Below are 24,774 nucleotides of genomic sequence, written 5' to 3'. Positions count from 1 at the left end.
CGAGCCTTTATGTTCTTTTTGCCCTAGCAGTGGTTTTCGTCTCTGAACTCTGCCATACAGGCCATTTTTGCCCAGTCTCTTGGAGTGGAGTCTTGAACACTGACCTTAAAAGAGGCCTGCAGTTCTTTAGACGTTGTTGTGGGGTCTTTTGTGACCTGTTGGATGATTCGTCGCTGCGCTCTTGGGGTAATTTTGGTCGGCCAGCCACTCCTGGGAAGGTTCACCACTGTTCTATGTTTTCGCCATTTGTGGATAAAGGCTCTCACTGTGTTTCGCTGGAGTCCCAAAGCATTAGAAATGGCTTTAAGACCTTTTCCAGACTGACAGATCTCAATTACTTTCTTTCTCATTTGTTCCTGAATTTCTATGGATCTCAACATGATGTGTAGCTTTGAGGATCTTTTGGTCTTCACATTGTCAGGCAGGTCCTATTTAAGTGATTTCTTGATTGCAAACAGGTGTAATCAGTAATCAGGCCTGAGTGTGGCTAGAGAAACTGAACTCAGGTGTGATAAACCACAGTTATGTTTTAATGGGGGGGGGGGGGGGGTGATTTGTTTGATGATCTGAAACATTAAAGTGTGACAAACATGCAAAAAAAATAAAATAAAAAAAATCTGGATAGGTTGCCAACACTTTTTCACACCACTGCATGTGTCTGTGAAGAGAGGTGACGTAGAACGAGGCGGCAAAAAGTGCACCCTGTTTACATTGTTTTCTTGTTATTATAACTATACGCAATAAAAGACCCTTTGCAGTTTCAAAATTATTGATTATTATTTAAGTCTTTTTAAGACCACGAGACAGACGCCAGAAGGTTAACAGTGTTGCAGTGGGGTGTTTTTCATGTCCTCGACCCCAATAACAAGATATTTAGCCCTGAAAGGAATCTCTCACATTGTCCCTTAGCAACATTAAAATAGTGTAGATTAGTGGGAAATATTTTATTCATTTATAATATTTAATATTGGTGGCATCCAAGTTATTTGACATATTTAAACATTTCTAGTTACTTTTATAATGATGTAACTCAGTTACTAACTTTACAGATTTTATATACATACATACACACTTATTTATATATTTATAGTCCTATTTATATTATTACTTTGTAAAAAATGTTAGTGTATTCTATGTGAGGTGACTACACAAAAATGAAAAAAAAAAAAGCTAACACAAAAATGAACAAAAAATATTTTTATTGTCTGACTTTTGTTCTTTTAGTTTTTTTTCTTTCTGTATTTATCTGTAGTTATTCAAAATTCAAATTTTGTCATCATTTACTTGTTCTAAACCTGCATGAGTTTCTTTCTTTGGCTGAACATAAAAGAAAATATTTTGAAGAATGCTGGAAATGAAACCGTTGATGGTCCCCTTTGACTTCAATAGTACGGTACTTTCCTTACAATGAAAGTCAGGGAAACAAACAACAGTTTGGGTCATCAGCATATCTTCTTTTGTGTTCAACATGCATTTCAAAAGAAACATACAGGTTTGGAACGAAATGAGAGTGAGTAAATTATGACAAAATTGTAATTTTTGATCGAACTATCCCTTTAATAAGGTAGAGCATTCATTGTGTATTATAACAGCTGTTTAAAAAATAGACTCTCATTGCACATGGGATTTTGAGAATTAACCAACACCTTAAAGTTCATATGATTCTTTAGGTTCTTACTGAAAAGCCTATAATATACTTTGGTTAAAAATTCTCAATAGCAGTTGAAAAAACACCCTTTTACCTTGTCAAAACATCAACTCATATTATTGTATGGCCCTTTAAATGCAAATGAGCTCTGCTCGCCCCTCCCCTATCTGGGATGATGAGACGTGATGTTTACTTTAGCCACGTTTAGCCGCGTTTAGCAGCCTTTAGCAGCGTTTTGCCACATTTAGCTGCAAAACTTGCCAACAAGCACATTATTAAGAAAGGTCATTTACAAAGATGCATAAAAAACCCTTATACTCACTTCTGCTGTGGGTGAAGCTGAATCAGGAACGATTTGCATGAACATTGGCATGCATATGTAGATGGGAATTTTAAAAACGAGAGTAACGTTAAACCTCTGCGCTTCAGTGGCTCACGACTGCTATGTTCACTATTCCATCCAACAACAGAACACCTCAATCGCTCAATCGCAGACATTCTTGTCTTACCCTGCATCTGAGTCACACAATGGCGATCAGAGTTGGACTGTTTCGGCTCGCTGAGGGCGGGTCTAAGGTAAGGCGCTCATGTCAATCAACTATCGTGGGAGCGGCCTCTGCCTGTGTGCTGTTACACCGACAAGAAGCTGAGAATGACCCGATTTTAAAAAGGGGATATTACTTTTAAAGATTAAAAAATACCACTGGGTGGATTTTTATCATTGTAGGGTGGTTGTGTACACAAACTGCCAACACACATTTTTTTTTCAGTTTTGCAACCGATGACCCCTTTAAAAGCACAAGCATACAAACAAACACACAAACAAATAATAAAGAAAAACTGAATTTTTATTAACTGCTGCATAACAGTATGTTGGTCTTACAGCTCTGAAAATACTTAAATCTTGCTGCACTGTCGTGCAATTCACAGAATCAGACAGAACAGTGAGTTTAAAATAGCATCTGAAATGTATTGATTTGAATTTGATCATTAGTTGGATTGTTTCTCTTTCTCATTATTTGGTGGCATAAAAAAGCCCCCAGCGTTGGTCTCCAGTCTCACAGCGCTGCAGTTTTTCTGTCCATCCATTTACAATGGCATCATAGTCTTCCTGAGAGAACTCCTGTGGAGGAGACAGAGATTACACAAGAGATTTCACAGTATGAGTGTGCAACATACAAACTTTAAAGGAGTAGTTAAATGAAAACAGATTTGTTGGATCCTCTGAAGTGAATGGGTGCCACCAGAATGAGAGTCCAAACAGTTGATAAAAACATCCCAATAATCCACAAAACGTTCACTGATGGACTGGATTATTGTGATGTTTTTATCAGCTGTTTGGACTCTCATTCTGACGGCACCCATTCACTGCAATGGATCCATAGATGAGCAAGAAATGTAATGATACATTTCTCCAGATCTGTTCCCGTGAACAAACACACTCATCTACATCTTGGATGGCCTGAGGACAAGTACATTTGCATTTTTGGTTGAACTATTCTTTAAATGAAAGTGAAACATGTTTTCAATGTGGCTTAAATAAAAAGGGGAAAAAAGGGAAATTTATTTCCTCCAACAGCATGCAGATGTGTGGTTGTAAATGTAATGCAGACGTTGCGTGAGTTTTAGTGTGTGAGTGTGTTTACCTGGATAAACTCCTGTTTCATCTCCCCAGCTCTTTGCAGTTCAGCCTTTATGACCTGAATAAATTGCTCTGTTCTGTCCTCAGCGCGAACATTACTGAATCCCACCTCGCTCAGGAACTGAAAAACGCACACAATCACATTGAGCAAGACCATAAACATGCACATTGCGCCAGCTTTTTTGGCATATACAGCACTGTAGTGACCTATATCAGCATTACATAACAGATCAATACTAAATCTCAATTTAAACAAGCCTTTAATAGTACACTATGATTGTATGAGGCATGTACTTGTCCATATCTCTGAGGTGTGTAGAGTATATATCCCCGCTGGTTAACGTAATCCTGAAATACTGGAGTCCAAGGTTTCTCTCCACAGCAGTAGTCACTGATCAGAAGTTTCCCACCCGGCTTCAACCATGACTGAAAAGCAAATGCATATACAGATTCAAAGAATAGTTTATCTCAAAACACATTTTTTTTTCTCATGTACTTTCACGACAATACCTAATTTGTCCAGTAGAGGGCAGAAAACGCACATTCATTTTGACCTGTGCTCTTATATTGTGAGATTTACTTTCCACATCAGCATTTGCTTATTGTATTATTGTAAGCAAATGCTGCACAACTAATAAAGAATTATTGCATTTGCCTGTTTGGATTGTGTCTTCAATAGTTCAATACAAATGCAAAGGCTTGTATTTATAAGCCATACAAAATGTGTCATCTCATTTCAGTCTTGGTAAAAAATAAAGAAGGCCCAAGGTGAAGTTGGTGAACTGTTAAACTGTTAAAACAACAAACGAACACACACACACACACACACACACACACACACACACACACACACACACACACACACACACACACACACACACACACACACACACACACACAGTATGCTACTTCAGTGACATTAAGTCAAATGCACACTTGCAGGTGTTTACCTGTGTAAACACTCACATAAAACTTTCTGAAGAGGTCAACTTTGTCCCTGATGTGCAGAATCGTGTCTCTGCTGTAAACCACATCAAACGTGGCATCAGGAAACCTTCTTTTTGTGGCATCTGACACCTCAAACTGCACCTGCAGAGGAAGGACAGACAGTTACTCTACTATCAGGAAGTGCAGAACCACACTCAAGCTTTCCCAGAGCTGTACATTTTTAAAATGTGCTCTTTTTGTTTTATAAAAACTACTCAACATTTTAAAAGAGATTTCCTGTGGAAAAAAAAAACTTGGTCCCCGATCCTAGGGTGTTGCTATGCAGTTTGCTAGGCTGTTATAGGTGGCTGCTATGGCAATATGGGAAGTTACCAGCGTGTTGCTATGAAGCAACAACCTAGTTGTACTATATGGTTGCTAGAGCGTTGTGTTTGGTTACCAGGATGTTGCTTTGTTGTTACTATGGTGTTATGGGTGGTTACCAGGGTGTTGCTATGTAGTAACAACCTAGTAGTAATATTTGGTTGCTAGAGTGTTGTGTTTAATTACCAGGGTGTTGCTATGTAGTAACAACCTAGTTGTAATATATGTGACCCTGGACCACAAAACCAGTCATAAGGTTAAATTTGACAAAACTGAGATTTATACATCATATGAAAGCTCAATAAATAAGCTTTCTATTGATGTATGGTTTGTTATGATAGGACAATATTTGGCTGAGATACATCTATTTGAAATCAGAAATCTGAGGATGCAAAAAAATCAAAAAGACTGAGAAAATCACCTTTAAAGTTGTCCAAATTAGGTTCTTAACAATGCATATTACAAATCAAAAATTACATTTTGATATGTTTACAGTTGGAATTTTACAAAATCTTCATGGAACATGAACTTTACTTAATTTCTTAATGATTTTTGGCATAAAAGAAAAATCAAAAATTTTGACCCATGCAATGTATTTTTGGCTATTGCTACAAATATACCCCAGCGACTTAAGACTGGTTTTGTGGTCCAGGGTCACATATGGTTGCTAGAGTGTTGTGTGTGGTTACCAGGGTGTTGCTATTTTGTTGCTATGGTGTTATGGGTGGTTACCAGGGTGTTTCTATGTAGTAACAACCTAGTTGTAATATATGGTTGGCTAGAGTGTTGTGTTTACAGTTTTTTACAGACGCTAGGACACATTTCGCAATACTTTGGTCACTTTTGCAAAACTCTTCACACAGTGAGCACAACAGAAGTCTATGTGGGCTAAACTGAGGATCAATTATCATTGTTTTGGCACAAAATGCATTCAATAACTACATCTCTCAAATTTCATGAATTCTTTTCTCACTCAGACACAACAACTGCCAAAAATCTTTGTACGTACAGGACATTTCGCACATGCTTACATACTGTTTTCAAAACTGTTAAAGGTTGTATCAGCGATTTCTAGCCCTAAACATAAAGTGTCAATTTCAGCTGACCTTTCTTCACGATGATCGTCAGGGGTTTGGTGTTGTGGACTTTCGCTCCGCCTCCCTTACATCCCAGCACCAGTAGGAAAGTCCACAACACCAAACCCCTGACGCTGATTGGTTGGAACACTGTTTGTTTATGTGTGGAAAGGTTGGTAGTGCCGATTGTTTTTTTGGCATATCTCGGACCCTAGGCTGACCAGAGAGACGCGTTTTTTTCACAGACAATTTATGGGGCAGGCAGCGAGCGGATCGTGAAGAAAGGTCAGCTGAAATCTACACTTTATGTTTTAGGCTAAAAATCGCTGATACAACCTTTAAACTTATGTTCAAAACAATGACATAATGCAAAACTGAATAAGACAGCAAAATTCAACAGCAATATTTTATTGAAACATTTCTTGTATTTTGGAATTACTTAGTGCAAAAATAAATAAATAAATAAACAACATAAAATATTGACAAATTCTGCATAATGTCTGATTCATTCCAGTAACATATTGTCATGATCAGGGCTGTGTTTTTTGTGTTCCAGTTCAGCTCTTGACCTTGCTCTTGTTTTGTTCAGTTTATGTTTGAGTTTATGTTGAGTCTGCCGTGTTGGCTTTGTTTCCTTTGTTTTGTTATTATTTTTATTAAAACCCTGTTCCCTGCATTTGGACCCAGACCTCCCTTACTCTTACGTGACACATATATTGCAGTTATAAACAATATATATTGCAATTATAAACAGAGATGTGTCCTTGTTTTACACAAGAAAACACTGTGTAATGCTACATGTTGTTAGTGTTTTTTAGCTCATTGTTTTGTGGGTGACAAAGTGTGTTTGTCGGCTGTCAACCTTTGCTAGTGTTCTGGAAGAATGAGTTTATTTGAGACCTGAATAAAGTGTTTTGGTAGTTATAGTGCATTTTGAATGTGAAATGAACTGCTTTGCCAAGCTGAACGTCAGTTAGGAGAATTGTGTAAAGAGTTTTGCAAAAGTGACCTAAGTATTGAGAAATGTGTCCTAGCGTCTGTAAAAAACTGTAATTACCAGGGTGTTGCTATGTAGTAACAACTTAGTTGTAATATATGGTTGCTAGAGTGTTGTGTGTGGTTACCAGGGTGTTGTTACGTAGTACAACCTACTTGTAATAAGTGGCTGCTAAAGTGTTGTGTTTAGTTACCAGGATTTTGATATGTGGTTGCTATGGTGTTGTGGGTGGTTACCAGGGTGTTACTATGTAGTAACAACCTAGTTGTGATATATGGTTGCTAGAGTGTTTTGTGTGGTTACCAGGGTGTTGCTATGGTGTTATGGACGGTTACCAGGGTGTTGCTATGTACTAACAACCTAGCTGTAATATTTGGATGCTAGAGTGTTGTGTTTAGTTACCAGGGTGTTGCTATGTAATATAACCTAGACTAACACTTTAGAATACTGTTTTTCTTACTGCATAACTAATAAGGAATTATTGAAGAACTAATAACAACTAACTAATTATTCATTAACACTTAACTCACTACTGTTAACCAGTGTTAACTAATCAGTGTGTCATACAATTTTATGACTGTGTTAAGTAACAGTTAGATAATCAATAACTAGTCACCATAAAAATTAGGTTGTGGCCCACAAATCAAGTACCTAATTAAAAGTACAGATACCCTAATAAAATATTCCTACAGTAAAATTATAAATAGGCCTTTTCATTTTCAAAATTACTTGAGTAAAAGACATGTACAAAGTACTACTACAGTTGCAACTTTGTTACAGTCCACTACTACTATTTTTAGCCTATAATGGAAATGAAATAAGGAAAGGAAAGGACGTGACGTGATGTCTGGCCAAGTATGGTGACCCATACTCAGAATTTGTGCTCTGCATTCAACCCATCCAAGTGCTCAAGGAACTCATCTCAGTCATTATATAGATCAGTGAGTGAGAACCTTGAGCAAGGCACCGAACCCCCAACTGCTCCCCGGGCACTGCAGCAATAGCAATATGGCTGCCTACTGTTCCGGGTGTGTTCACTACTGTGTGTGTTAAATGCAGAGCACAAAAATCTGAGTATGGGTCACCATACTTGGCCAGACATCCTTTCCTTTCCTTTCCTTTCCTTTCCTTTCCTTTCCTTTCCTTTCCTTTCCTTTCCTTTCCTTTCCATTATAGGCTAATAATAGTAGTAGTGCTGTAACAAAGTTGCTACTGCAGTAGTACTTTGTGCTTGTCCTTTTACTCAAGTAATTTTGAAAATGAAAAGGCCTATTTTTAATTTTACTGTAGTAATATTTTATTGGGGTATCGTATCTGTACTTTTAATGAGTTACTTGATTTGTGGGCCCACAAATATTATGGTGACTATTTGCATATAACTGTTCAGTAGTAGTTATTTCATAGTTATTTTTCTTGAACCTTAACTAGTAGATAATTATTATTAGTTTTTCAGGAGGTATGACAGAATACATTAGTTATTGATTATCTAACTATTACTTACCACAATCATAAAATTGTATTACATACAGAGTAGTTAACAGTAGTGAGTTAAGTGTTAATGAATGATTACCTGTTAGTTCTTCAATAATTCCTTATAAGTTAAGCAGTAAATAAGAAACAGTATTCTCAAATGTTACCGTTATGGTTGGTTACTAGGGTGTTGCTATGTAGTAACAACCTAGTTGTAATATATGGTTGGCTAGAGTGTTGTGTGTGGTTACCAGGGTGTTGCTATTTTGTTGCTATGGCGTTATGGGTGGTTACCAGGGTGTTGCTATGTAGTAACAACCTAGTTTTAATATATGGCTGCTAGAGTGTTGTGTGTGGTTACCAGGGTGTTGCTATGTAGTAACAACCTAGTTTTAATATATGGTTGCTAGAGTGTTGTGTGTGGTTACCAGGGTGTTGCTATGTAGTAACAACCTAGTTGTAATAGGTGGTTGCTAGAGTGTTGTGTGTGGTTACCAGGGTGTTGCTATGTAGTAACAACCTAGTTGTAATAGGTGGTTGCTAAAGTGTTGTGTGTGGTTACCAGGGTGTTGCTATTTTGTTGCTATGGCGTTATGGGTGGTTACCAGGGTGTTACTATGTAGTAACAACCTAGTTTTAATATATGGTTGCTAGAGTGTTGTGTGTGGTTACCAGGGTGTTGCTATGTAGTAACAACCTAGCTGTAATAGGTGGTTGCTAAAGTGTTGTGTGTGGTTACCAGGGTGTTGCTATGTATTAACAACCTAGTTGTAATAGGTGGTTGCTAAAGTGTTGTGTGTGGTTACCAGGGTGTTGCTATTTATTAACAACCTAGTTGTAATAGGTGGTTGCTAAAGTGTTGTGTGTGGTTACCAGGGTGTTGCTATGCTGTTGCTATGGTGTTACAGGTGGTTACAGGGTTTTACTATGTAGCAAGAGCCTAGCTGTAATAGGTGATTGCTTGAGTGTTGTGTGTGGTTACCAGGGTGTTACTATGCAGTTGCTAGATTATAGCTACAAGGGTGTTGTATGTGGTTGCCATGGTGTTGCTATGCAGTTGTGAAGCTACTAGTTTGTTGTACATTGCTGTGGGTGGTTACCAAGCTGTTGCTATGCAGTTGCTAGGTTATAGCTACATGGATGTTGTATATGGTTGCTAGAGTTTTCTGGGTGATTTTCATGGTGTTGCTATGCAGATTATAGATTGATATAGGTTGTTGCTATTGTGCTATAGGTGCTTACCATGGTGTGTCTATGCAATTGCTAGGTTGTTATAGGTGGTTTCTAGGGTGTTGCTATGTGGTTAAAAAGCTGTTCTGAGTAGTTTAATGGGTTTTGCTTTGTGGTTGCCAGAGTGTTCCTATGCAGTTACTAGGATGTTATAGATGGGTACTAGTGTGTTGTGGGCAGTTGCCAGGGTATTGCTATACAGTTAAAAATGCTGTTCTGAGTAGTGTGTGATTTTCTGTAAGGTTGTTATAGTGATTTGGGTGGTTGCTAAGTTGTTGCTATGTAGTTGGTAAGCTGTTTTGTGTAGTGTGTGATTTGCTATGAGGTTTCTAGGGTGGTCTGGGCTGTTGACCGCGTGTTATTTTGCAGTGGCTAATTTGTTATAGGTCAGGGGTGCCCAAACTTGTTCCTAGAGGGCTGGTGTGCTACAGAGTTTAGCTCCAGCTTGCCTCAACACACCTTCCTGGAAGCATCTAGTATGCCTAGTAAGAGCTTGATTAGCTGGTTCAGGTGTGTCTAAAATTTAGGTTGGAGCTAAACTCTGCAGGACACCTGCCCTCCATGACCGAGTTTGGCCAGCCCTGTTATAGCTGGTTGTCAAGCAGTTGCAAAGCTGTTCTGAGTAGCATTTTACCTGTGCTATGCAGTGTTGCATGTGTTATTACCAAGGTGTTGCTGTTCTGAGATGTTGCCTTTGGCATGGAGTTACAAGTGTGTTATGGGTGGTTGCCACAGTGTTTCTATGCAGTTGTAAAGCTGGATGCTAGGGTGTTGTCAGTGGTTGCCAGGTATTTGCTGAAAAAGTCAACTTACTAGTGGGACTTTCTCCATGACAGCTCTTTCCATGGCGATCTCCACCATGTTTGATGAAAGGTCCATGCCCAGAACATCCACCCCAAAAGTCTGTCATTAAAAAATACAATTCAGTAAGTTAGTAATTAATCATGGCATAGTAATCAGAAACTACAGTCGGAAATTAAAGATTTACACTAAAATATAGATTTATTTTATTTATTTATTTATTTTTATTTATCTTTGATAATATTGAATTATAGTTTGCTTCTTTAAAGGTCCTGAGGAATGCAGACTTAAGGAGAGTGAAACATGTTTTGTGGCAGCACATAAACCCATCATATGTCAATCTTTGGCTAACCTTTGCCATGTAGAAATCTCCACCTCCAATTCCACAGCCAACATCAAGAACCTTCTGTCCGGCCGTCAAGTTCAGCATATCAACGAACTCCTAATAGGTTACAGATTAATGTATCAATCAGATTAACAGAAAACAAACCATTAATTATTCACTAAAATGATGAGATAACAATGAGAATGCAGACAGCAGTAGTTCTCCACTGCTGTGCCATAAGCCAAAAATGAGGAATACTCACATTGCATGACGTTTTATTGCAAACACTTTAGTCTGCTAGAGAATTTTGGTAGTTTTGCCACATGATACTCAAAGTAAAATCTGAGTCATGATGCCATTGTATAAAATACTAATTCAGTGACCTTTCTAAGAGTTACTCCAGTAGGTGGCGACAAGTGACTATATTATAAGGAACTCCATTAACAATTCCTTCAAACCTTATTCATTACAAACAAAATAGTAAATGAGCCAAAGATTCAAAAATGTGTTTTCATTCACGGAAAAACTAATGAGTCTTTGAATCAATCATTAATTAAAAAAACCAAAACAAGCTGCTGTCATTATAAATGAGTCATTGAATCATTTATGAGTCATTTGAATCAGATTCGTTTAAAAACACATACTCACTCAAAATGAAACAGATGGTTGTTTTTATGAATGAACTTTTACATCATTCATCCAACTTCATTAAAAAAAATTACTATTCATTGAGAATGGCAAGACACACTAGTTAACTGCGTAGGCAGTATATGTATTATTTTTCACTTTATTTTTATTGAAAACAAACGGCTTTTCCAATCTGATATGTGAGTCGAAAGAGTTTGGCAAAAGGCAAATTCGAACTTGAGTTGATCGCATTAAAAGCTTTTTTTTTTTTTTTTTTCTCACTACACCACTAACACTACCAATAAACAGGCATCTTTTGCAGTGCTGTTTATTGCAGCCATTGGTAGGTAAAGTTAATGTAAGTAGCCTCTGCCAACAGTGTTGCCAAGTCTGCTATTTTCCCACGGAATTGAACTGCCAAAAAATCAGGCTATATGAACTGATAAAGTAAATATATACACTCAGTTTCTTTTTAGAGCTGCTTTACAGCAGAATTAAATTAAAATGAAAGTTTGCATAATTTTTATTATGTTATTTATAGAATGTGCACATATATAGAGTTATTTTCTGTATATATATATATGCATTTATATTGCATTTAATAATAGTAATAATACATTTTCTTTCTTTCTCTCTTTGTATCTTTTTAATTAACTTTACTTTTTGAAGATGTACTGTATGACTGCATCCCTAACCTTGGTCGTGCTGATTCCTCCTGTGCTGACGTATCCTGATCCAAACATCTTCTCGTAACGTAAGATTCCCGTTCTGGTGTACTGCTGGTTATCTAGAAACTCCTGGAATGTGGTAAAGCCGCCCTGATGTTGTTGTACCACATCACGACGAACTTTCTGCATGAGCCAACACAACTGGTTCTGGTTGTTCTTCATCTAAAACAAAATATTTTCCTTTTAAGTTTTTTATGCAGAGTACATGTCCTAGTAGTTTGCTCACTGACTGGTTTACCTTCACATAGGTATTAACTGTCTTATTAAGCACCATGTCAAACCCGTAGCATTTCTTCTCCGTCTTGTCTGATTCGTCCAGCAAGAGGGAGGTCATCAGGTGGTTGTAGTAAGCAGGGCTTCTGTAGTGCGTAGGGTTAAAATCTCGCTTGCTGTCACCTGAGGACATCAAATCAATAATTAAAGCACAAGGGTGACTGTTAAAAAAATCAATAACTTGTGTTTCTTTTTTTGTGTGTCCAGTCCTACATTTTTTTTGTTGTTCAGGCTCCAATAATAATACTTAGAATAAACTGTTTAAACTGTTTTATTTGCATAATTATATGTTCTATAAACATAAGTTTGTCACATTAAGTACTTCTTTATTTAAAACAAGATTAAAGTGTCATTCATGAAAAAAGAAAATAAAGAAACCATTGCCATGTTGATTCTCTAACCTGATTGGTGGAAGCAGGACTCCCTGAAGAACAGGTAGCCACCGGGGCGAAGCCACGTGAGGAACTTCTCGGCCAATGCCTTCAGCTCTTGATCACTCAGATACATCAACAGCCAATTAGAGAAGACCACATCAAAACTGAAACAGGATGTGACAGACAGATGAAGTGGAGGATGGAGAAAGACATCAGATAAGATAAGAAGCACGCATCTTCTCAGATCTTTTTACACGCCATGAAACTAAAATTAAATAATAATAATAATCAAAAGAACTTTTTTCTGCTATCCACCTTTTTTCTAAATAACCGATGAGTGCCGCCACGATGGTTTAGCTATAACGTTTATAGCTAATATATAACCCTTTGGGTACTCTTGTGTTCATGTCTCAGAAATCCATGTTAAAACAAGGGTAAAAAAAATCACTGAATTAATGAAACTGAAACTTTTTCAGTCTTAACTAAATATGAAAATGTGTGCAGGGCTGTGCTGTTGTGCTGATCATTGCTGCTGAAAATGGTCAATTATTGTCATGTTTTGGGCTGTACCTATTGGTCAGACCAAGAAAAACATTGAGTACTATAGACTGAAAAGAGGTATAAGAAAACAAGGAGAAGAGTGCTGAGGAACAAAAAGCGCTTGTGGTTGGCCAAGCTGAGCCAGGATTTCCAGGCAACCTTCATGTTTGTTCTTATCTTTTCAGGTCAGGAACATAAAATAATAGGCTAACAACTTAATTATTACTGCTTGCATGTGTCTTCCCCACCTATTAATTTTAGTTTGTCAAAATATTGCACCCTTTTCTTCTAACTAAGTCCTTCTCTATATGATTTAGCAGCTTACACATGTTTTTTTTCTGTGGTTTAGAATAACTCATTAAACTATGACAGGTGACTTACTGCAAAAAGAGTCATTACGGCACTGTAAAGTGATGAAACTTCGGCGTCATGAGATTTTTAAAACTATTTTCATAGGTTTAGCTTTATATCATCAACTCGGAAAATATGATAATTTGATTATAGATGTTAGAGATTGAAAATTGAAAGCACCGTTCTAGTCAGGCAAGACTTCTGCATTCATAAAAACGGTGGATGTTAAATGTTCTTCATGGCAATGCTGGTAAAAAAGCTTTATATTAAAAAGTGATAGTGTGAGTTCTTAAATAGTCTACTAACAGTTGACATAATGAATACACATTTACAATTTACTGTCTTTCTTTTCTAGGAAAGTGGACCAAAAATAATGATGACTCCTGAGGGGTGTATCTAAAAGTTTGTACAGTCAATGCTTTCTAACATGAGAATCAGTATTCATCTATTTCATGACACTTCAGCTTGTAAAATTCTCTGGGGGACTGACACTGTCACAAACGGGACGACCAAGAGTGAGGATCCAAATGCAAGGCTTTATTAAGCAGATCGTAGTCAGACAGACAGGGTCGAAAACACCAGCAAACATGAACAGCGAAGACAATCCAATAGCGTAATCCAATAAACAAGCGTGGGTCAAAATCCAAGTGGGCAGTCCAAATGAAACAATGAAATGAAAACAAGAAACTAGAAAACTAAGACTAAGACTGGGAAAACAAAAACAGAACTATGGCTAGGGAACAACAAGGAGACTAGGAAACCTGAGAGCAAAGGAAAACGCTTGGTAGAGTCCGCTGGAGCAAAACAATACTTCGCGATGTGTGTGTGTGATGAGCTGGCTTTTATGTCTGATAAACAGGAAGTAACCATAGAGGCAGCAGAGGGAGCAGCAACAGTCAGTGGGGGTAAGGGCTCCCTCTGCTGGCCTGGCGTGACATAGCCCCCCCCCAAGGAGCGGCTTCCAGACGCTCCAAAAAACAACAGGAGGAAACAGTCCAGGGGAGCGGTGGGGGGGCCAGGAGACTGAGGCAGAACAGGTTGGGCAAAGGCCCTCCAGAGCAGGGCAGGAGATTCAGGAGCCCTCCAGGGCAGGGCTGGAGGCAGAGCAGTCCTTTGAGGTGGAGCAAGAGTCTTAGGAGCCCTCCAGGGCGGAGCAGGAGGCTTAGCGACCCTCCGGGGCAGAGCAGGAAGCGTAGAAGCCCTCCAGGGCGGAGCCGAAGGCGGAGCAAGGGGTTTAGGAACCCTCCAGGGCGGAGCAGGAGGCGGAGCGGCCCTCCAGGGCAGAGCAGGAGGCGCAGGAGCCCTCCAGGGCGGAGCAGGAGGCGCAGGAACCCTCCAGGGCGGAGCAGAAGGCGCAGGAGCCCTCCAGGGCGGAGCAGGAGGCGCAGGAGCCCTCCAGGGCGAATCAGGAGGCGCAGGAGCCCTCCAGGGCGGAACAGGAGGCGCAGGAGCCCTCCAGGGCAGAACAGGAGGCGCAGGAGCCCTCCAGGGCGGAGCAGGAGGCGCAGGAGCCCTCCAGGGCGAATCAGGAGGCGCAGGAGCCCTCCAGGGCGGAACAGGAGGCGCAGGAGCCCTCCAGGGCAGAACAGGAGGCGCAGGGGCCCTCCAGGGCGGAACAGGAGGCGTAGAAGCCCTCCAGGGCGGAACAGGAGGCCGCATTATGGACTGGGACCTGGGGAGAACAGAGATAGAGGAGGCAGACAGAGCAAGGAGAGAAGTAGAGAGTTCATGGGAGAACGTGGCCTCCATAGCCGTGACCAGGCAGACGAGAACTTCAGGAACGACTTTCGTGGCAGTTCCTGGGCAGACAGAGACTTCTGGAACGGCCCCAGACGCCAAGACAGAGATGACAGGGAACCTAGGCGGTGCAGGCAGAGCAGGGAGTCTTGGCGGGGCAGACAGAGCAAGGGACCTTGGCGGAGCAGACAGAGCAAGGAACTTTGGCGGAGCAGGCAGGGCAGGGAATTTTGGCGGAGCAGACAGAGCAAGGGACCTTGGCGGAGCAGACAGAGCAAGGAGTCTTGGCGGAACAGGCAGAGCAAGGAACCTTGGCGGAGCAGGTAGAGCAAGGAGTACTGGCGGTGCTGGCAGAGCAGGGAGCACAGGCGATGCGGGCAGAGCGTGAAGCCTTGGCTGAGCGGGCAGAGCGTGAAGCCTTGGCGGAGCGGGCAGAGCGTGAAGCCTTGGCGGAGCGGGCAGAGCGTGAAGCCTTGGCGGAGCGGGCAGAGCGTGAAGCCTTGGCGGAGCGGGCAGAGCGTGAAGCCTTGGCGGAGCGGGCAGAGCGTGAAGCCTTGGCGGAGCGGGCAGAGCGTGAAGCCTTGGCGGAGCGGGCAGAGCGTGAAGCCTTGGCGGAGCGGGCAGAGCGTGAAGCCTTGGCGGAGCGGGCAGGGCGTGAAGCCTTGGCGGAGCGGGCAGAGCGTGAAGTTCCGCTATGTACGCCACCTCCGAAAGAGGTATAGGCGCAGCGGACATGCCTGTAGATGAGGTCTCCAGAACAAACTTGTGGGCAGACTCATGGGCCGAAGAGGCAACTGGGGCGCAGTGTGCAGCCCACACACTCAAAATGGCGATAGCCATAACAGGTAACACAGTTGGCAGAGGAATGCCCTCCGGGTCATTGGGCGTGGGGCTTGGGAGCGTTGGCTCTGTGTGACTTGGGAGCGTTGGTTCTGCATGGCTTGGCAGCGTTGGCTCTGCATGGCTTGGGAGCGTTGGCTCTGCATGGCTTGGGAGCGTTGGCTCTGCATGGCTTGGGAGCGTTGGCTCTGCATGGCTTGGGAGCGTTGGCTCTGCATGGCTTGGGAGCGTTGGCTCTGCATGGCTTGGGAGTGAAGGCTCTGGATGCTCAGGGGAGATGTGACTTGGCAGTGAAGAAGTAGCTATGACCTGACTCGTCATGACAAGAGCAGCAGTGACTTGATTTGGCGTGAGAGGGACAGCTGTGGCTTGGCTTGGCTCGGAGGGAACAGCTGCTTGACTTGGCCTGACAGGAACAGCAGCTGTATCTTGACTTGTCCTGGCAGGGACAGTGACTGTGACGTGACTTGACTCGGCAGGGACAGCAGCTGTAACTTGACTTGACTTGGTAGGAACGGCAGCTGGTGCAGGTTCGAGAGAAGCAGATATGACGTTCACAGGCGATGGCTTGGTTGACGTGGCGTGAGCAGACGCTGGCTTGGTTGACGTGGCGCTAGCAGACGCTGGCTTGGCTGATGTGGCGCTAGCAGACGCTGGCTTGGCTGATGTGGGGTGAGCAGACGTTGGCTCGGCTGACAGTAAGGGACCAGCCGAACGAGCTGACAGCAGTGGTGGGTCCTCCAAGCTAGACATTAGTCTCTGATACGTCCTGGAAGGGTGAGAGTCTGACGCTGTAGCCACTCTGTTAATAACAGCCTCAGGTATGGCGGCCATTTTGTGTGCCAGCACGGGCGTGGCGGTCATCTTGGGTGCAGGCTCTGGCGTGGCGGCCCTCTTTGCAGCAGGCTCTGGCGTGGCGGCCATCTTTGCAGCAGGCTCTGGCGTGGCGGCCATCTTTGCAGCAGGCTCAGGCGTGGCGGCCATCTTAGCAGCAGGCTCTGGCGTGGCGACCATCTTAGCAGCAGGCTCTGGCGTGGCGGCCATCTTTGCAGCAGGCTCTGGCGTGGTGGCCATTCTGACCGGGAACTCAGGAACGGAAGCCATCTTATGAACGTGCTTTGGAACGGCGGCCATCTTGTGAGCAGGGTCTGGAAGAGCGGCCATTTTGCGAACAGGATCAGGAAGGGCGGCCATCTTGGGTGCAGTCTCAGGAAAGGCGGCCATCTTATGAGCTGACTCGGGAAGGACAGCCATCTTGGAAGCAGGCTTTGGGACGGCGGCCATCTTGTGAACTGGCTTGGGGGTGGCAGCCATCTTGTGAACAGGCTTGGGGATGGCGGCCATCTTGTGATCGGGCCTTGGGGTGGCAGCCATCTTGTGAGAGAAGTCAGACGTGGTAGATTTCTTGTGAGCTGGGTCCAATCGGGTGACCATCTTGAATGCGGACTCAGGAAGGATGGTCATTCCGAAAGCTGATTCGGGAAAGGCGGCCATTTTGTGAACAGGTTTAGGGAAGGTAGCCATCTTGTGAAGGGGCTCCTGAAAGGCAGACATCTTATGAACAGGCTTTGAACTAGCAGACATCTTGTGCTTTGGCTCTGGGCTAGTAGACATCTTGTGCTGTGGCTCGAAGCTAGCAGACGTCCTGTGCTGTGGCTCGAAGCTAGCAGACATCTTGTGCTGTGGCTCGAAGCTAGCAGACATCTTGTGCTGTGGCTTGAAGCTAGCAGACATCTTGTGCTGGGGCTCAACTAGAATACCCACAGTACATGGAGAGCCGCATAACGACAGTGCATAGTTCATATAATCCTTCAGTGAGCATAAGGATTTCCCCCCAGGCAACATTGATCTTGTTGGTTCATTCAGCCCCATACGGAATAAGTCCTTAAAGTATACCTCATCAAAAAATGATACTTTATGCAACAACTCACTGAAACGTTGAACATATTCCTTGATGGGGAGATCTCCTTGTCTGAGGAGCAGAAGTTGGTCGACTGGGTCCATGTTGTGATGCTGGTGGTGAGTAAAGCCGCTGGATCCGGGTGTGGCGAAGTATTCTGTCACAAACGGGACGACCAAGAGTGAGGATCCAAATGCAAGGCTTTATTAAGCAGATCGTAGTCAGACAGACAGGGTCGAAAACACCAGCAAACATGAACAGCGAAGACAATCCAATAGCGTAATCCAATAAACAAGCGTGGGTCAAAATCCAAGTGGGCAGTCCAAATGAAACAATGAAATGAAAACAAGAAACTAGAAAACTAAGACTAAGACTGGGAAAACAAAAACAGAACTATGGCTAGGGAACAACAAGGAGACTAGGAAACCTGAGAGCAAAGGAAAACGCTTGGTAGAGTCCGCTGGAGCAAAACAATACTTCGCGATGTGTGTGTGTGATGAGCTGGCTTTTATGTCTGATAAACAGGAAGTAACCATAGAGGCAGCAGAGGGAGCAGCAACAGTCAGTGGGGGTAAGGGCTCCCTCTGCTGGCCTGGCGTGACAGACACCTTGTACAGAAGGAGACTCTAGGTAGTTTGCAGTTCTGGAAAATGGTGGCAGTGAAGAATAAATAGTATAAATATTCCTGATTTTCATTCTTGGTTTAACAACTAATTCTTCCCCTTATGTCTTTGTCTTTGTCACAATTGAGGTTAGAGGTTTACATACACCTTGCAGAATGTGCAAAATGTTAATTATTTTACCAAAATAAAAGGGATTATACAAAATGCACGTTATTTTTTATTTAGTACTGACCTAAATGAGATATTTCACATAGAAGACATTTACATATAGTCCACAAGAGAAAATAATAATTGAATTTAGAAAAACGACCGCATTCAAAAGTTTACATACACTTGATTTTACCTGAATGATCTACACCTGTGTTTTTTATGTAGTGATAGTTGTTCATGAGTCTCTTGTCTGTCCTAAACAGTTAAACATTTCCAGCATGTTTGTGTATTTGAACTCTTTCTAACAATGACTGTCTGATCCATCTTTTCACACTGAGGACAACTGAGGGACTCATATGCAACTATTACAGAAGGTTCAAACACTCACTGACACTCCAGAAGAAAAACGATGCATTTAACGCCCCGGCGTTAAATGAAAAAGAAAACATTTTGAATACGAAGATCAGGGTAAATTAAACTAATTTTGTCTTCTAGGAAATATGTTAGAATATTCTGTAGCTTCTAAAGAGCAGTACTAAAAAAAAAAAAAAAAAAAAAAAAGATATTTAGGCAAAATAAGAAAAATGTACACCACATCATTCTATTCAAAAGTTTACACCCCTGGCTCTTAATGCATCGTTTTTCCTTCTGGAGCATCAGTGAGCATCAAAAAAATAAATACATTTTGGCCCATTTTACCTGTAAAAATCTGCTTAATAATTATACACAACTGAATATAAGACATTTTCACTTCCAGCTCTCGTTAACAATTATATATTAGTTATTAAGACTGATGTGGTTTGGAATTACTGAAATGTGCTTGGAAAAAAAAATCTGAATATTGTCTGGCATAATAATTCTGCTCGTACTATAGCTGTGTTCATTGGGCTAAATATGTTAAAGTTTTCTCTCACCTGTGTTTAGGGAAGTCCAGCTTTGTGACGTCAGCTTGGATGAACTCAGCTTTGCCCAGGTGACTATTGTCCTTTCTGTTCTTTTCCACAAATTTCTCCATGAAGTCCACAGCTGTCACGTGACGGGCCTTGCCAATGAGGTGACGTGTGTACCGGCTGAAAAGAGCAAAGGTCAAGATAACAATGCAGCAAATAAACCATGCTTAAAAGCTCAGTACAGGCCAAGAAAAAGATTATGTAACCTTTTGATTAGATTTCCACCAGATTTTCAGCATTTTCATATGACAGTTTTCATTGGGACATTTTATTGTATTGCCACATATAACTGTATACTTGTATTGAATGACTATTTATGGTGCTGTGACAATTTAATATTTAATGTTCCTTGTTTGTTTCTTACATTTCTTTGGATAAAAAATAGTAAATGAGTGTAATCTCAACTGAAAAAAAGGTGAAATCTAACAATCAAAGTCTTGATATCTTTATTGTAAAAAAAATCCTCTAATTCAACTTAAAAACTGTTGTTACTGTCTTATTTTTTAAGTAGACTGACTGTGATTTATTTTTAAAAATTTTTTAATCCTTGTCGAATTGTATAACTTAAAAAAATAAAGTTGAAATTGTTTCAGTTATTTTGATGAGTTCAAGTAACTGAAAAACATAGGTTTTACTGACTTACATTACTTATTGATCTTGTAATTTTTTACAGTGTTGTTTTTGCATATCTTCTATATCTTGTAAAATAAAATGTATTAACTGTAAATCGTTCATACGGCATGGTATGAGATTTTTGCTCTTTTGTCTTTTGATTAAAATGAATGACAGACAGCATGAATATTAGACTGGTGTCACTTTAAGAGCTGCCCGGATATCAGCTGTTTGCTTTCACTTAAGACCTAAATTATTGTATTTACGAGGACACTTGTAAAGACGGGCATTTTGACACATAAAAGTGTGTGTATTTAACCATTCAAAGCCAATAAAGCAGCAAAAACAACTTCCGTGCTCTATGAGCACTATCTTGTCACATGGGCTTGTAACCACCTGTCGACAAATTGGTTGCACTTGGTTGTGAACTTACAGTCAAACCAACATTTCTTCAACATTTCTCACATTATCACAGTTTATTTGCTATAGTTTAGAAAATGGTAATAAAATTTGACAAGAACTTAAGAGTTAAACCGTGTCAGAACAAATACATCTTGATAATGTCAGATAACTTTGGTGGAAAGGTATGTAACAAAACATGGTCAGGTCAAAGTGTCAAATCAAATTTTTGGTCCCAAATCAGTTTTATCAGTTTTACTGGTAGTCCACTGGATGAAGAATTTTTTGGGTATAATATGTCATAGTTTACTTTATTTTGCTATGCTCACTTACATAAATGAACTATAGTGTCCTGCACCCATTATTGTAAAATATTTTTTGGTTTGACTGTATCTAAGAAAGTACTGGTAATTTTGGGTAACTACATGGGGTAGGTTCAGGGTTAGTACCTAGTTATTGTAATCATTTAAGTAAGTACTTTGTATGTTCATGTAGAACAGGACTGTAAAATAAAGTGCTACCGACAAATTTCCACCAGTTAATCGTGTCTACCGTTATATTGCTCACCCCTAATCACGGTAATTAAAAAAAGTCATGGAAATAATGTTACAGTACAAAAACAGGTCTCATTTTCTTTCTGCAAAGCATTAACTGTTATTATGTCTTTTAATTTTAGGATGATCCACCCAAACATCAAAGATGTGCAGGTCTCAATGAAATTCAAAGTCAAAGACAATGTGATCACTGACCCAATTCCAGCACCAAGTTCCAGCACATCAGAACCAGCCAGAGAAGGAAGCATGGAGAGAATCTCTGGCAACTCGTGTTGGGTCAGTTCTTGAGCATTTGAGTCCAGCATCATCTCTTCCACTGTTGCGAACTTGGAATGTTCCTTCCAGAACTCTGTCATCATGTTTCGCTCGGTTTCTGTGGAGACAACCCCCATCAGTTAAAGACGCTGAGGATATTTCTATAGATTTTTTATGGTTACACTCTTAAAAATAAAGGTTTATTGGCATCAGTGGTTCTATGAAGAAACTCGAACATCCATGGAACCTTTTAAATCCAGAGAAGGTTCTTTATAGTCGAAAAACGTTCTTTAGATTTTTTAAATGTTCTTTCAAATGGTTCTTTTAGGAACTGTTTGCTAAAGGTTCTTTGGGGAACCAAAACTGATTCTTCTATGGCATCACTCCAAAGTCCAAAAACACCCTTTTGGAACCTTTTTTTGTAAGACCTTTACAAAAATTCTTTAAAAAATAAAGGTTCCAGAAGTTTTTTTCACAGTGCCATAGAATATCCTTTTTGGGTTTCCCAAAGAACTTTTCAATGAGCATTCCAAAAAAGGGCGAAGAACATTTTAAAAGAATATTTTTTCCACTAAAATGAAGATTCCAAGGATGCTAAAGATTATTTATGGAACCAGTGATGGTTTCAAATAATTTTTTTTGAGAGTGTATATTAATTTTTCACATCTTCAGAGCATAAAGATCACTCAGGAATTGCTAGTGAATTTCTGAAATAATACAATTGAAATTAATTTCTTGAAATAATTACAAAGAAATAGCAAGTAGGGCCTATAGTATTAGCCTATTATTTTTTTAAAATATTTTCTTGTAAAATGTACTCCAATAATCTGCAATCTGCAAAAATAATGCATAATTATTATGTAAAATAAGTGTTCATTTAAAAAACGATGTAATTTGCTTATATTACAACACACACACACACACACACACACACACACACACACACACACACACACACACACACACACATGGATCAATCCCCTAAATACCAAAATGCAAAATGCAAACTGTATCTACAATTATAATTGAACTGAAAAATGAACTAAACTCAAGTTCACGTTTAATTGCATCATCTCATACAAGCAGTATTTCTGTAAAAAAGCAAAATACTGACAATGGAAAAAAGTTCCATGTGTTTTTGTCTTACCTTTTTCCATGATCAGTGAAATAAAATAAAATCACAAAACGTAATATACAGATACAAATCAAACTCTTTTACACCGGAACCGTTTGTTCAGTCAGCCTGCTGTGAGTCTTTAAACGCTCATGCGCGCTGTCCTGTCCGGGTCTATTTTACTCAGGACTCATATACCCCGCTGACCACTAGGGCGAGGGGTGGAGACCTGCGGTTTACGCATGAATAATAATGCTAAAAGAATCCAGGGTGGTTATGGGACGCAATGATGTAACGGGATTCCCTGACTCAGTCTCACCTTAACTTTCGGACTGGATGCGCGTTCCGTCAGGCTTCGTTCACGGACGTTTAGAGAAGGAGGCGTCAGAGCTGAATGGGGCCATATCCTTACACTTTCTGATTGGAGAAATGGAGAAGAGAGAGAGAGACGCCGGTATGCCCCTCCTCTGACTTAATAATGGTGATGCGGAATTATAAAACAAGCGAGGAACGTAACGTGTGTTCAATGCTCTACACGCGCACCGGCTCCTGCTGGAAAAGTGCTGACGCGTCTCATGCGCGCTCTAGACAGGAATGCGCGCTCGTTGCGCAATATTGCCTCATGCATTCTGGAACCAAAAGCTGCTAAAGAGAGCAACGTATAAACTAACAGCCACCGGTTAATGTGATAATTCATTTGTAATTCAAACCCTTATTGCTGTTGTATTGTGCTGTTGTTTTGTGTTATGTTTGATCCGTTTAATGTCGAAAGCTTTCGTTTTATATTCCATATAGCAGAAAAAAGATTCCACATATTGTCATTCAGCAATTATAGCTGGAAACCAGAGGTCTAGATGCCACAGTATTCTTGTGAATATGTATTAAACTGAAATTGTATTTTGTTGCCAAGATTTAATTGGCAGTATTTCAGTTTGACAATAAACATTTTTCATTCAGTTTAAGTTGATGTATTAAAATAACTACAATTAATAAAAACTGTATAGATGTACACTTTATTGCCAAAAGTATCAGGACATCCCCTTCTAATGAACAGGTTTGACTGTCCCAATACTTTTGGCAATATAAAAATACAAACATGACGAAACACAACAAAACTAGGCTACTAAAGTTATTAAAAATGAGAAAAATAAAGTGCTAGTCAAAAGTTTTAAAAATTAAGATTTTGAATGTTTTTTTAAAGAAGTCTCTTCTACTCCTGCATTTATTTGCAGTGTTGGGGGTAACGCATTTCAAGTAACGCAAGTTACGTAATAATATTACTTTTTCCAAGTAATCAGTAAAGTATCTTATTACTTTTTAATTGACAAGAAAATATCTGAGTTACTTTTTCAAATAAGTAATGTCAGTTACGTTTTCCTCACATTTATTAATTTGAATCTCTCCTGTCCCCATGTTGAGAGAAATTGTGAGTAAGATGTTACTTTAGTTCTAGTATAAATGTGAACATGCATTAATTCATCTCACTCACAAAAAAATACAGTATTCCTCAAAATGAATAAAAACAGTGATTCAACGCAAACCTGTAATAATTAAATATGTTAAATAATACAAATATCCTTTATGTATTTAATCCCATTTTATTAACCAATGTCTTTGCTGCCGACCTTTTATGATCCATAGTAATAAGCAAAAATTACTCAAGATAATCTAACATTTGTTTTCCTTTTTTTATTGCTGAAGAGTTGACCTTTTTTTTCTTCTGCGGTCTACTGTACAGACGTGAATTTACTTTTCTCTAAGCCTGAGGCCTTTGGTGTGAAAAGGCTTTTACGTTTGCCAAAAATGGAACTTTTTATATTAAAAACAAGCAAGCCCTGCCCAGATTTAAAAAGTAATGCAAAAGTAACGTAATGCATTACTTTCTACAAAAAGTAAAGGAGTAACGTAATTAGTTACTTTTTTAGGGAGTAACTCAATATTGTAATGCATCACGTTTAAAGGTAACTTTCCCCAACACTGCTTATTTCATCCAAAGTACAGCAAAAATTGTAAAATTTAGAAATATTTGTACTATTTAAAATACCTAAATGGTCCTTCAGAAACCATTTGTAATATGCTGATTTGCTGTTCAACAAACATTTATTATTATTAATATTATCTATTTTTAAAAACAGTTGAGTGCATTTTTTTTCATAATTAATAGAAATGATTAGAAAGATCCAAAGATAAACATTTATCTGTGATAAAAAGCTTTTGTAACATTATACACTAATTGGAATCAGTATA

General features: G+C 40.0%; 1 protein-coding gene across 3 annotated transcripts; it reads right to left on the bottom strand.

Annotated features, from left to right (window-relative positions):
• Positions 1-2,475: 2,475 nt before the first annotated feature.
• pmt (phosphoethanolamine methyltransferase) lies at positions 2,476-22,983 on the bottom strand. Of its 3 annotated transcripts, none has more exons than XM_073820326.1 (12): positions 22,847-22,983; positions 21,354-21,531; positions 19,558-19,713; positions 12,530-12,666; positions 12,094-12,251; positions 11,823-12,017; positions 10,528-10,617; positions 10,188-10,277; positions 4,257-4,379; positions 3,585-3,716; positions 3,295-3,411; positions 2,476-2,771 (listed from the first exon to the last, which is right to left on the bottom strand). In XM_073820326.1, exons 2-12 carry the CDS (start codon positions 21,515-21,517, stop codon positions 2,664-2,666), a joined length of 1,470 nt encoding a protein of 489 aa, XP_073676427.1. In that variant the 5' UTR covers positions 21,518-21,531; positions 22,847-22,983; the 3' UTR covers positions 2,476-2,663. The 3 variants fall into 3 exon arrangements, with proteins under 3 accessions (XP_073676427.1, XP_073676428.1, XP_073676426.1); XM_073820327.1 differs by lacking the exon at positions 22,847-22,983 and adding an exon at positions 22,561-22,815 and having other exon boundaries at positions 12,127-12,251; XM_073820325.1 differs by lacking the exon at positions 22,847-22,983 and adding an exon at positions 22,561-22,812.
• Positions 22,984-24,774: the final 1,791 nt, after the last annotated feature.

This window comes from Garra rufa, chromosome 16, assembly GCF_049309525.1.
Source record: "Garra rufa chromosome 16, GarRuf1.0, whole genome shotgun sequence".
NCBI classification, from domain to species: domain Eukaryota; kingdom Metazoa; phylum Chordata; class Actinopteri; order Cypriniformes; family Cyprinidae; genus Garra; species Garra rufa.
This window is presented reverse-complemented; position numbering and strand designations above follow the sequence as displayed.

What these genes read in the sequence shown, in the direction of transcription:
- pmt (XM_073820325.1), bottom strand. An exon ending in CAGTTAATACCTATGTGAAG is followed by an intron (nt 12,018 to 12,093) that starts GTAAACCAGTCA and finishes ATTTTGTTTTAG; the next exon opens with ATGAAGAACAACCAGAACCA. An exon ending in GAGATTTCTACATGGCAAAG is followed by an intron (nt 10,278 to 10,527) that starts GTTAGCCAAAGA and finishes TTTTAATGACAG; the next exon opens with ACTTTTGGGGTGGATGTTCT.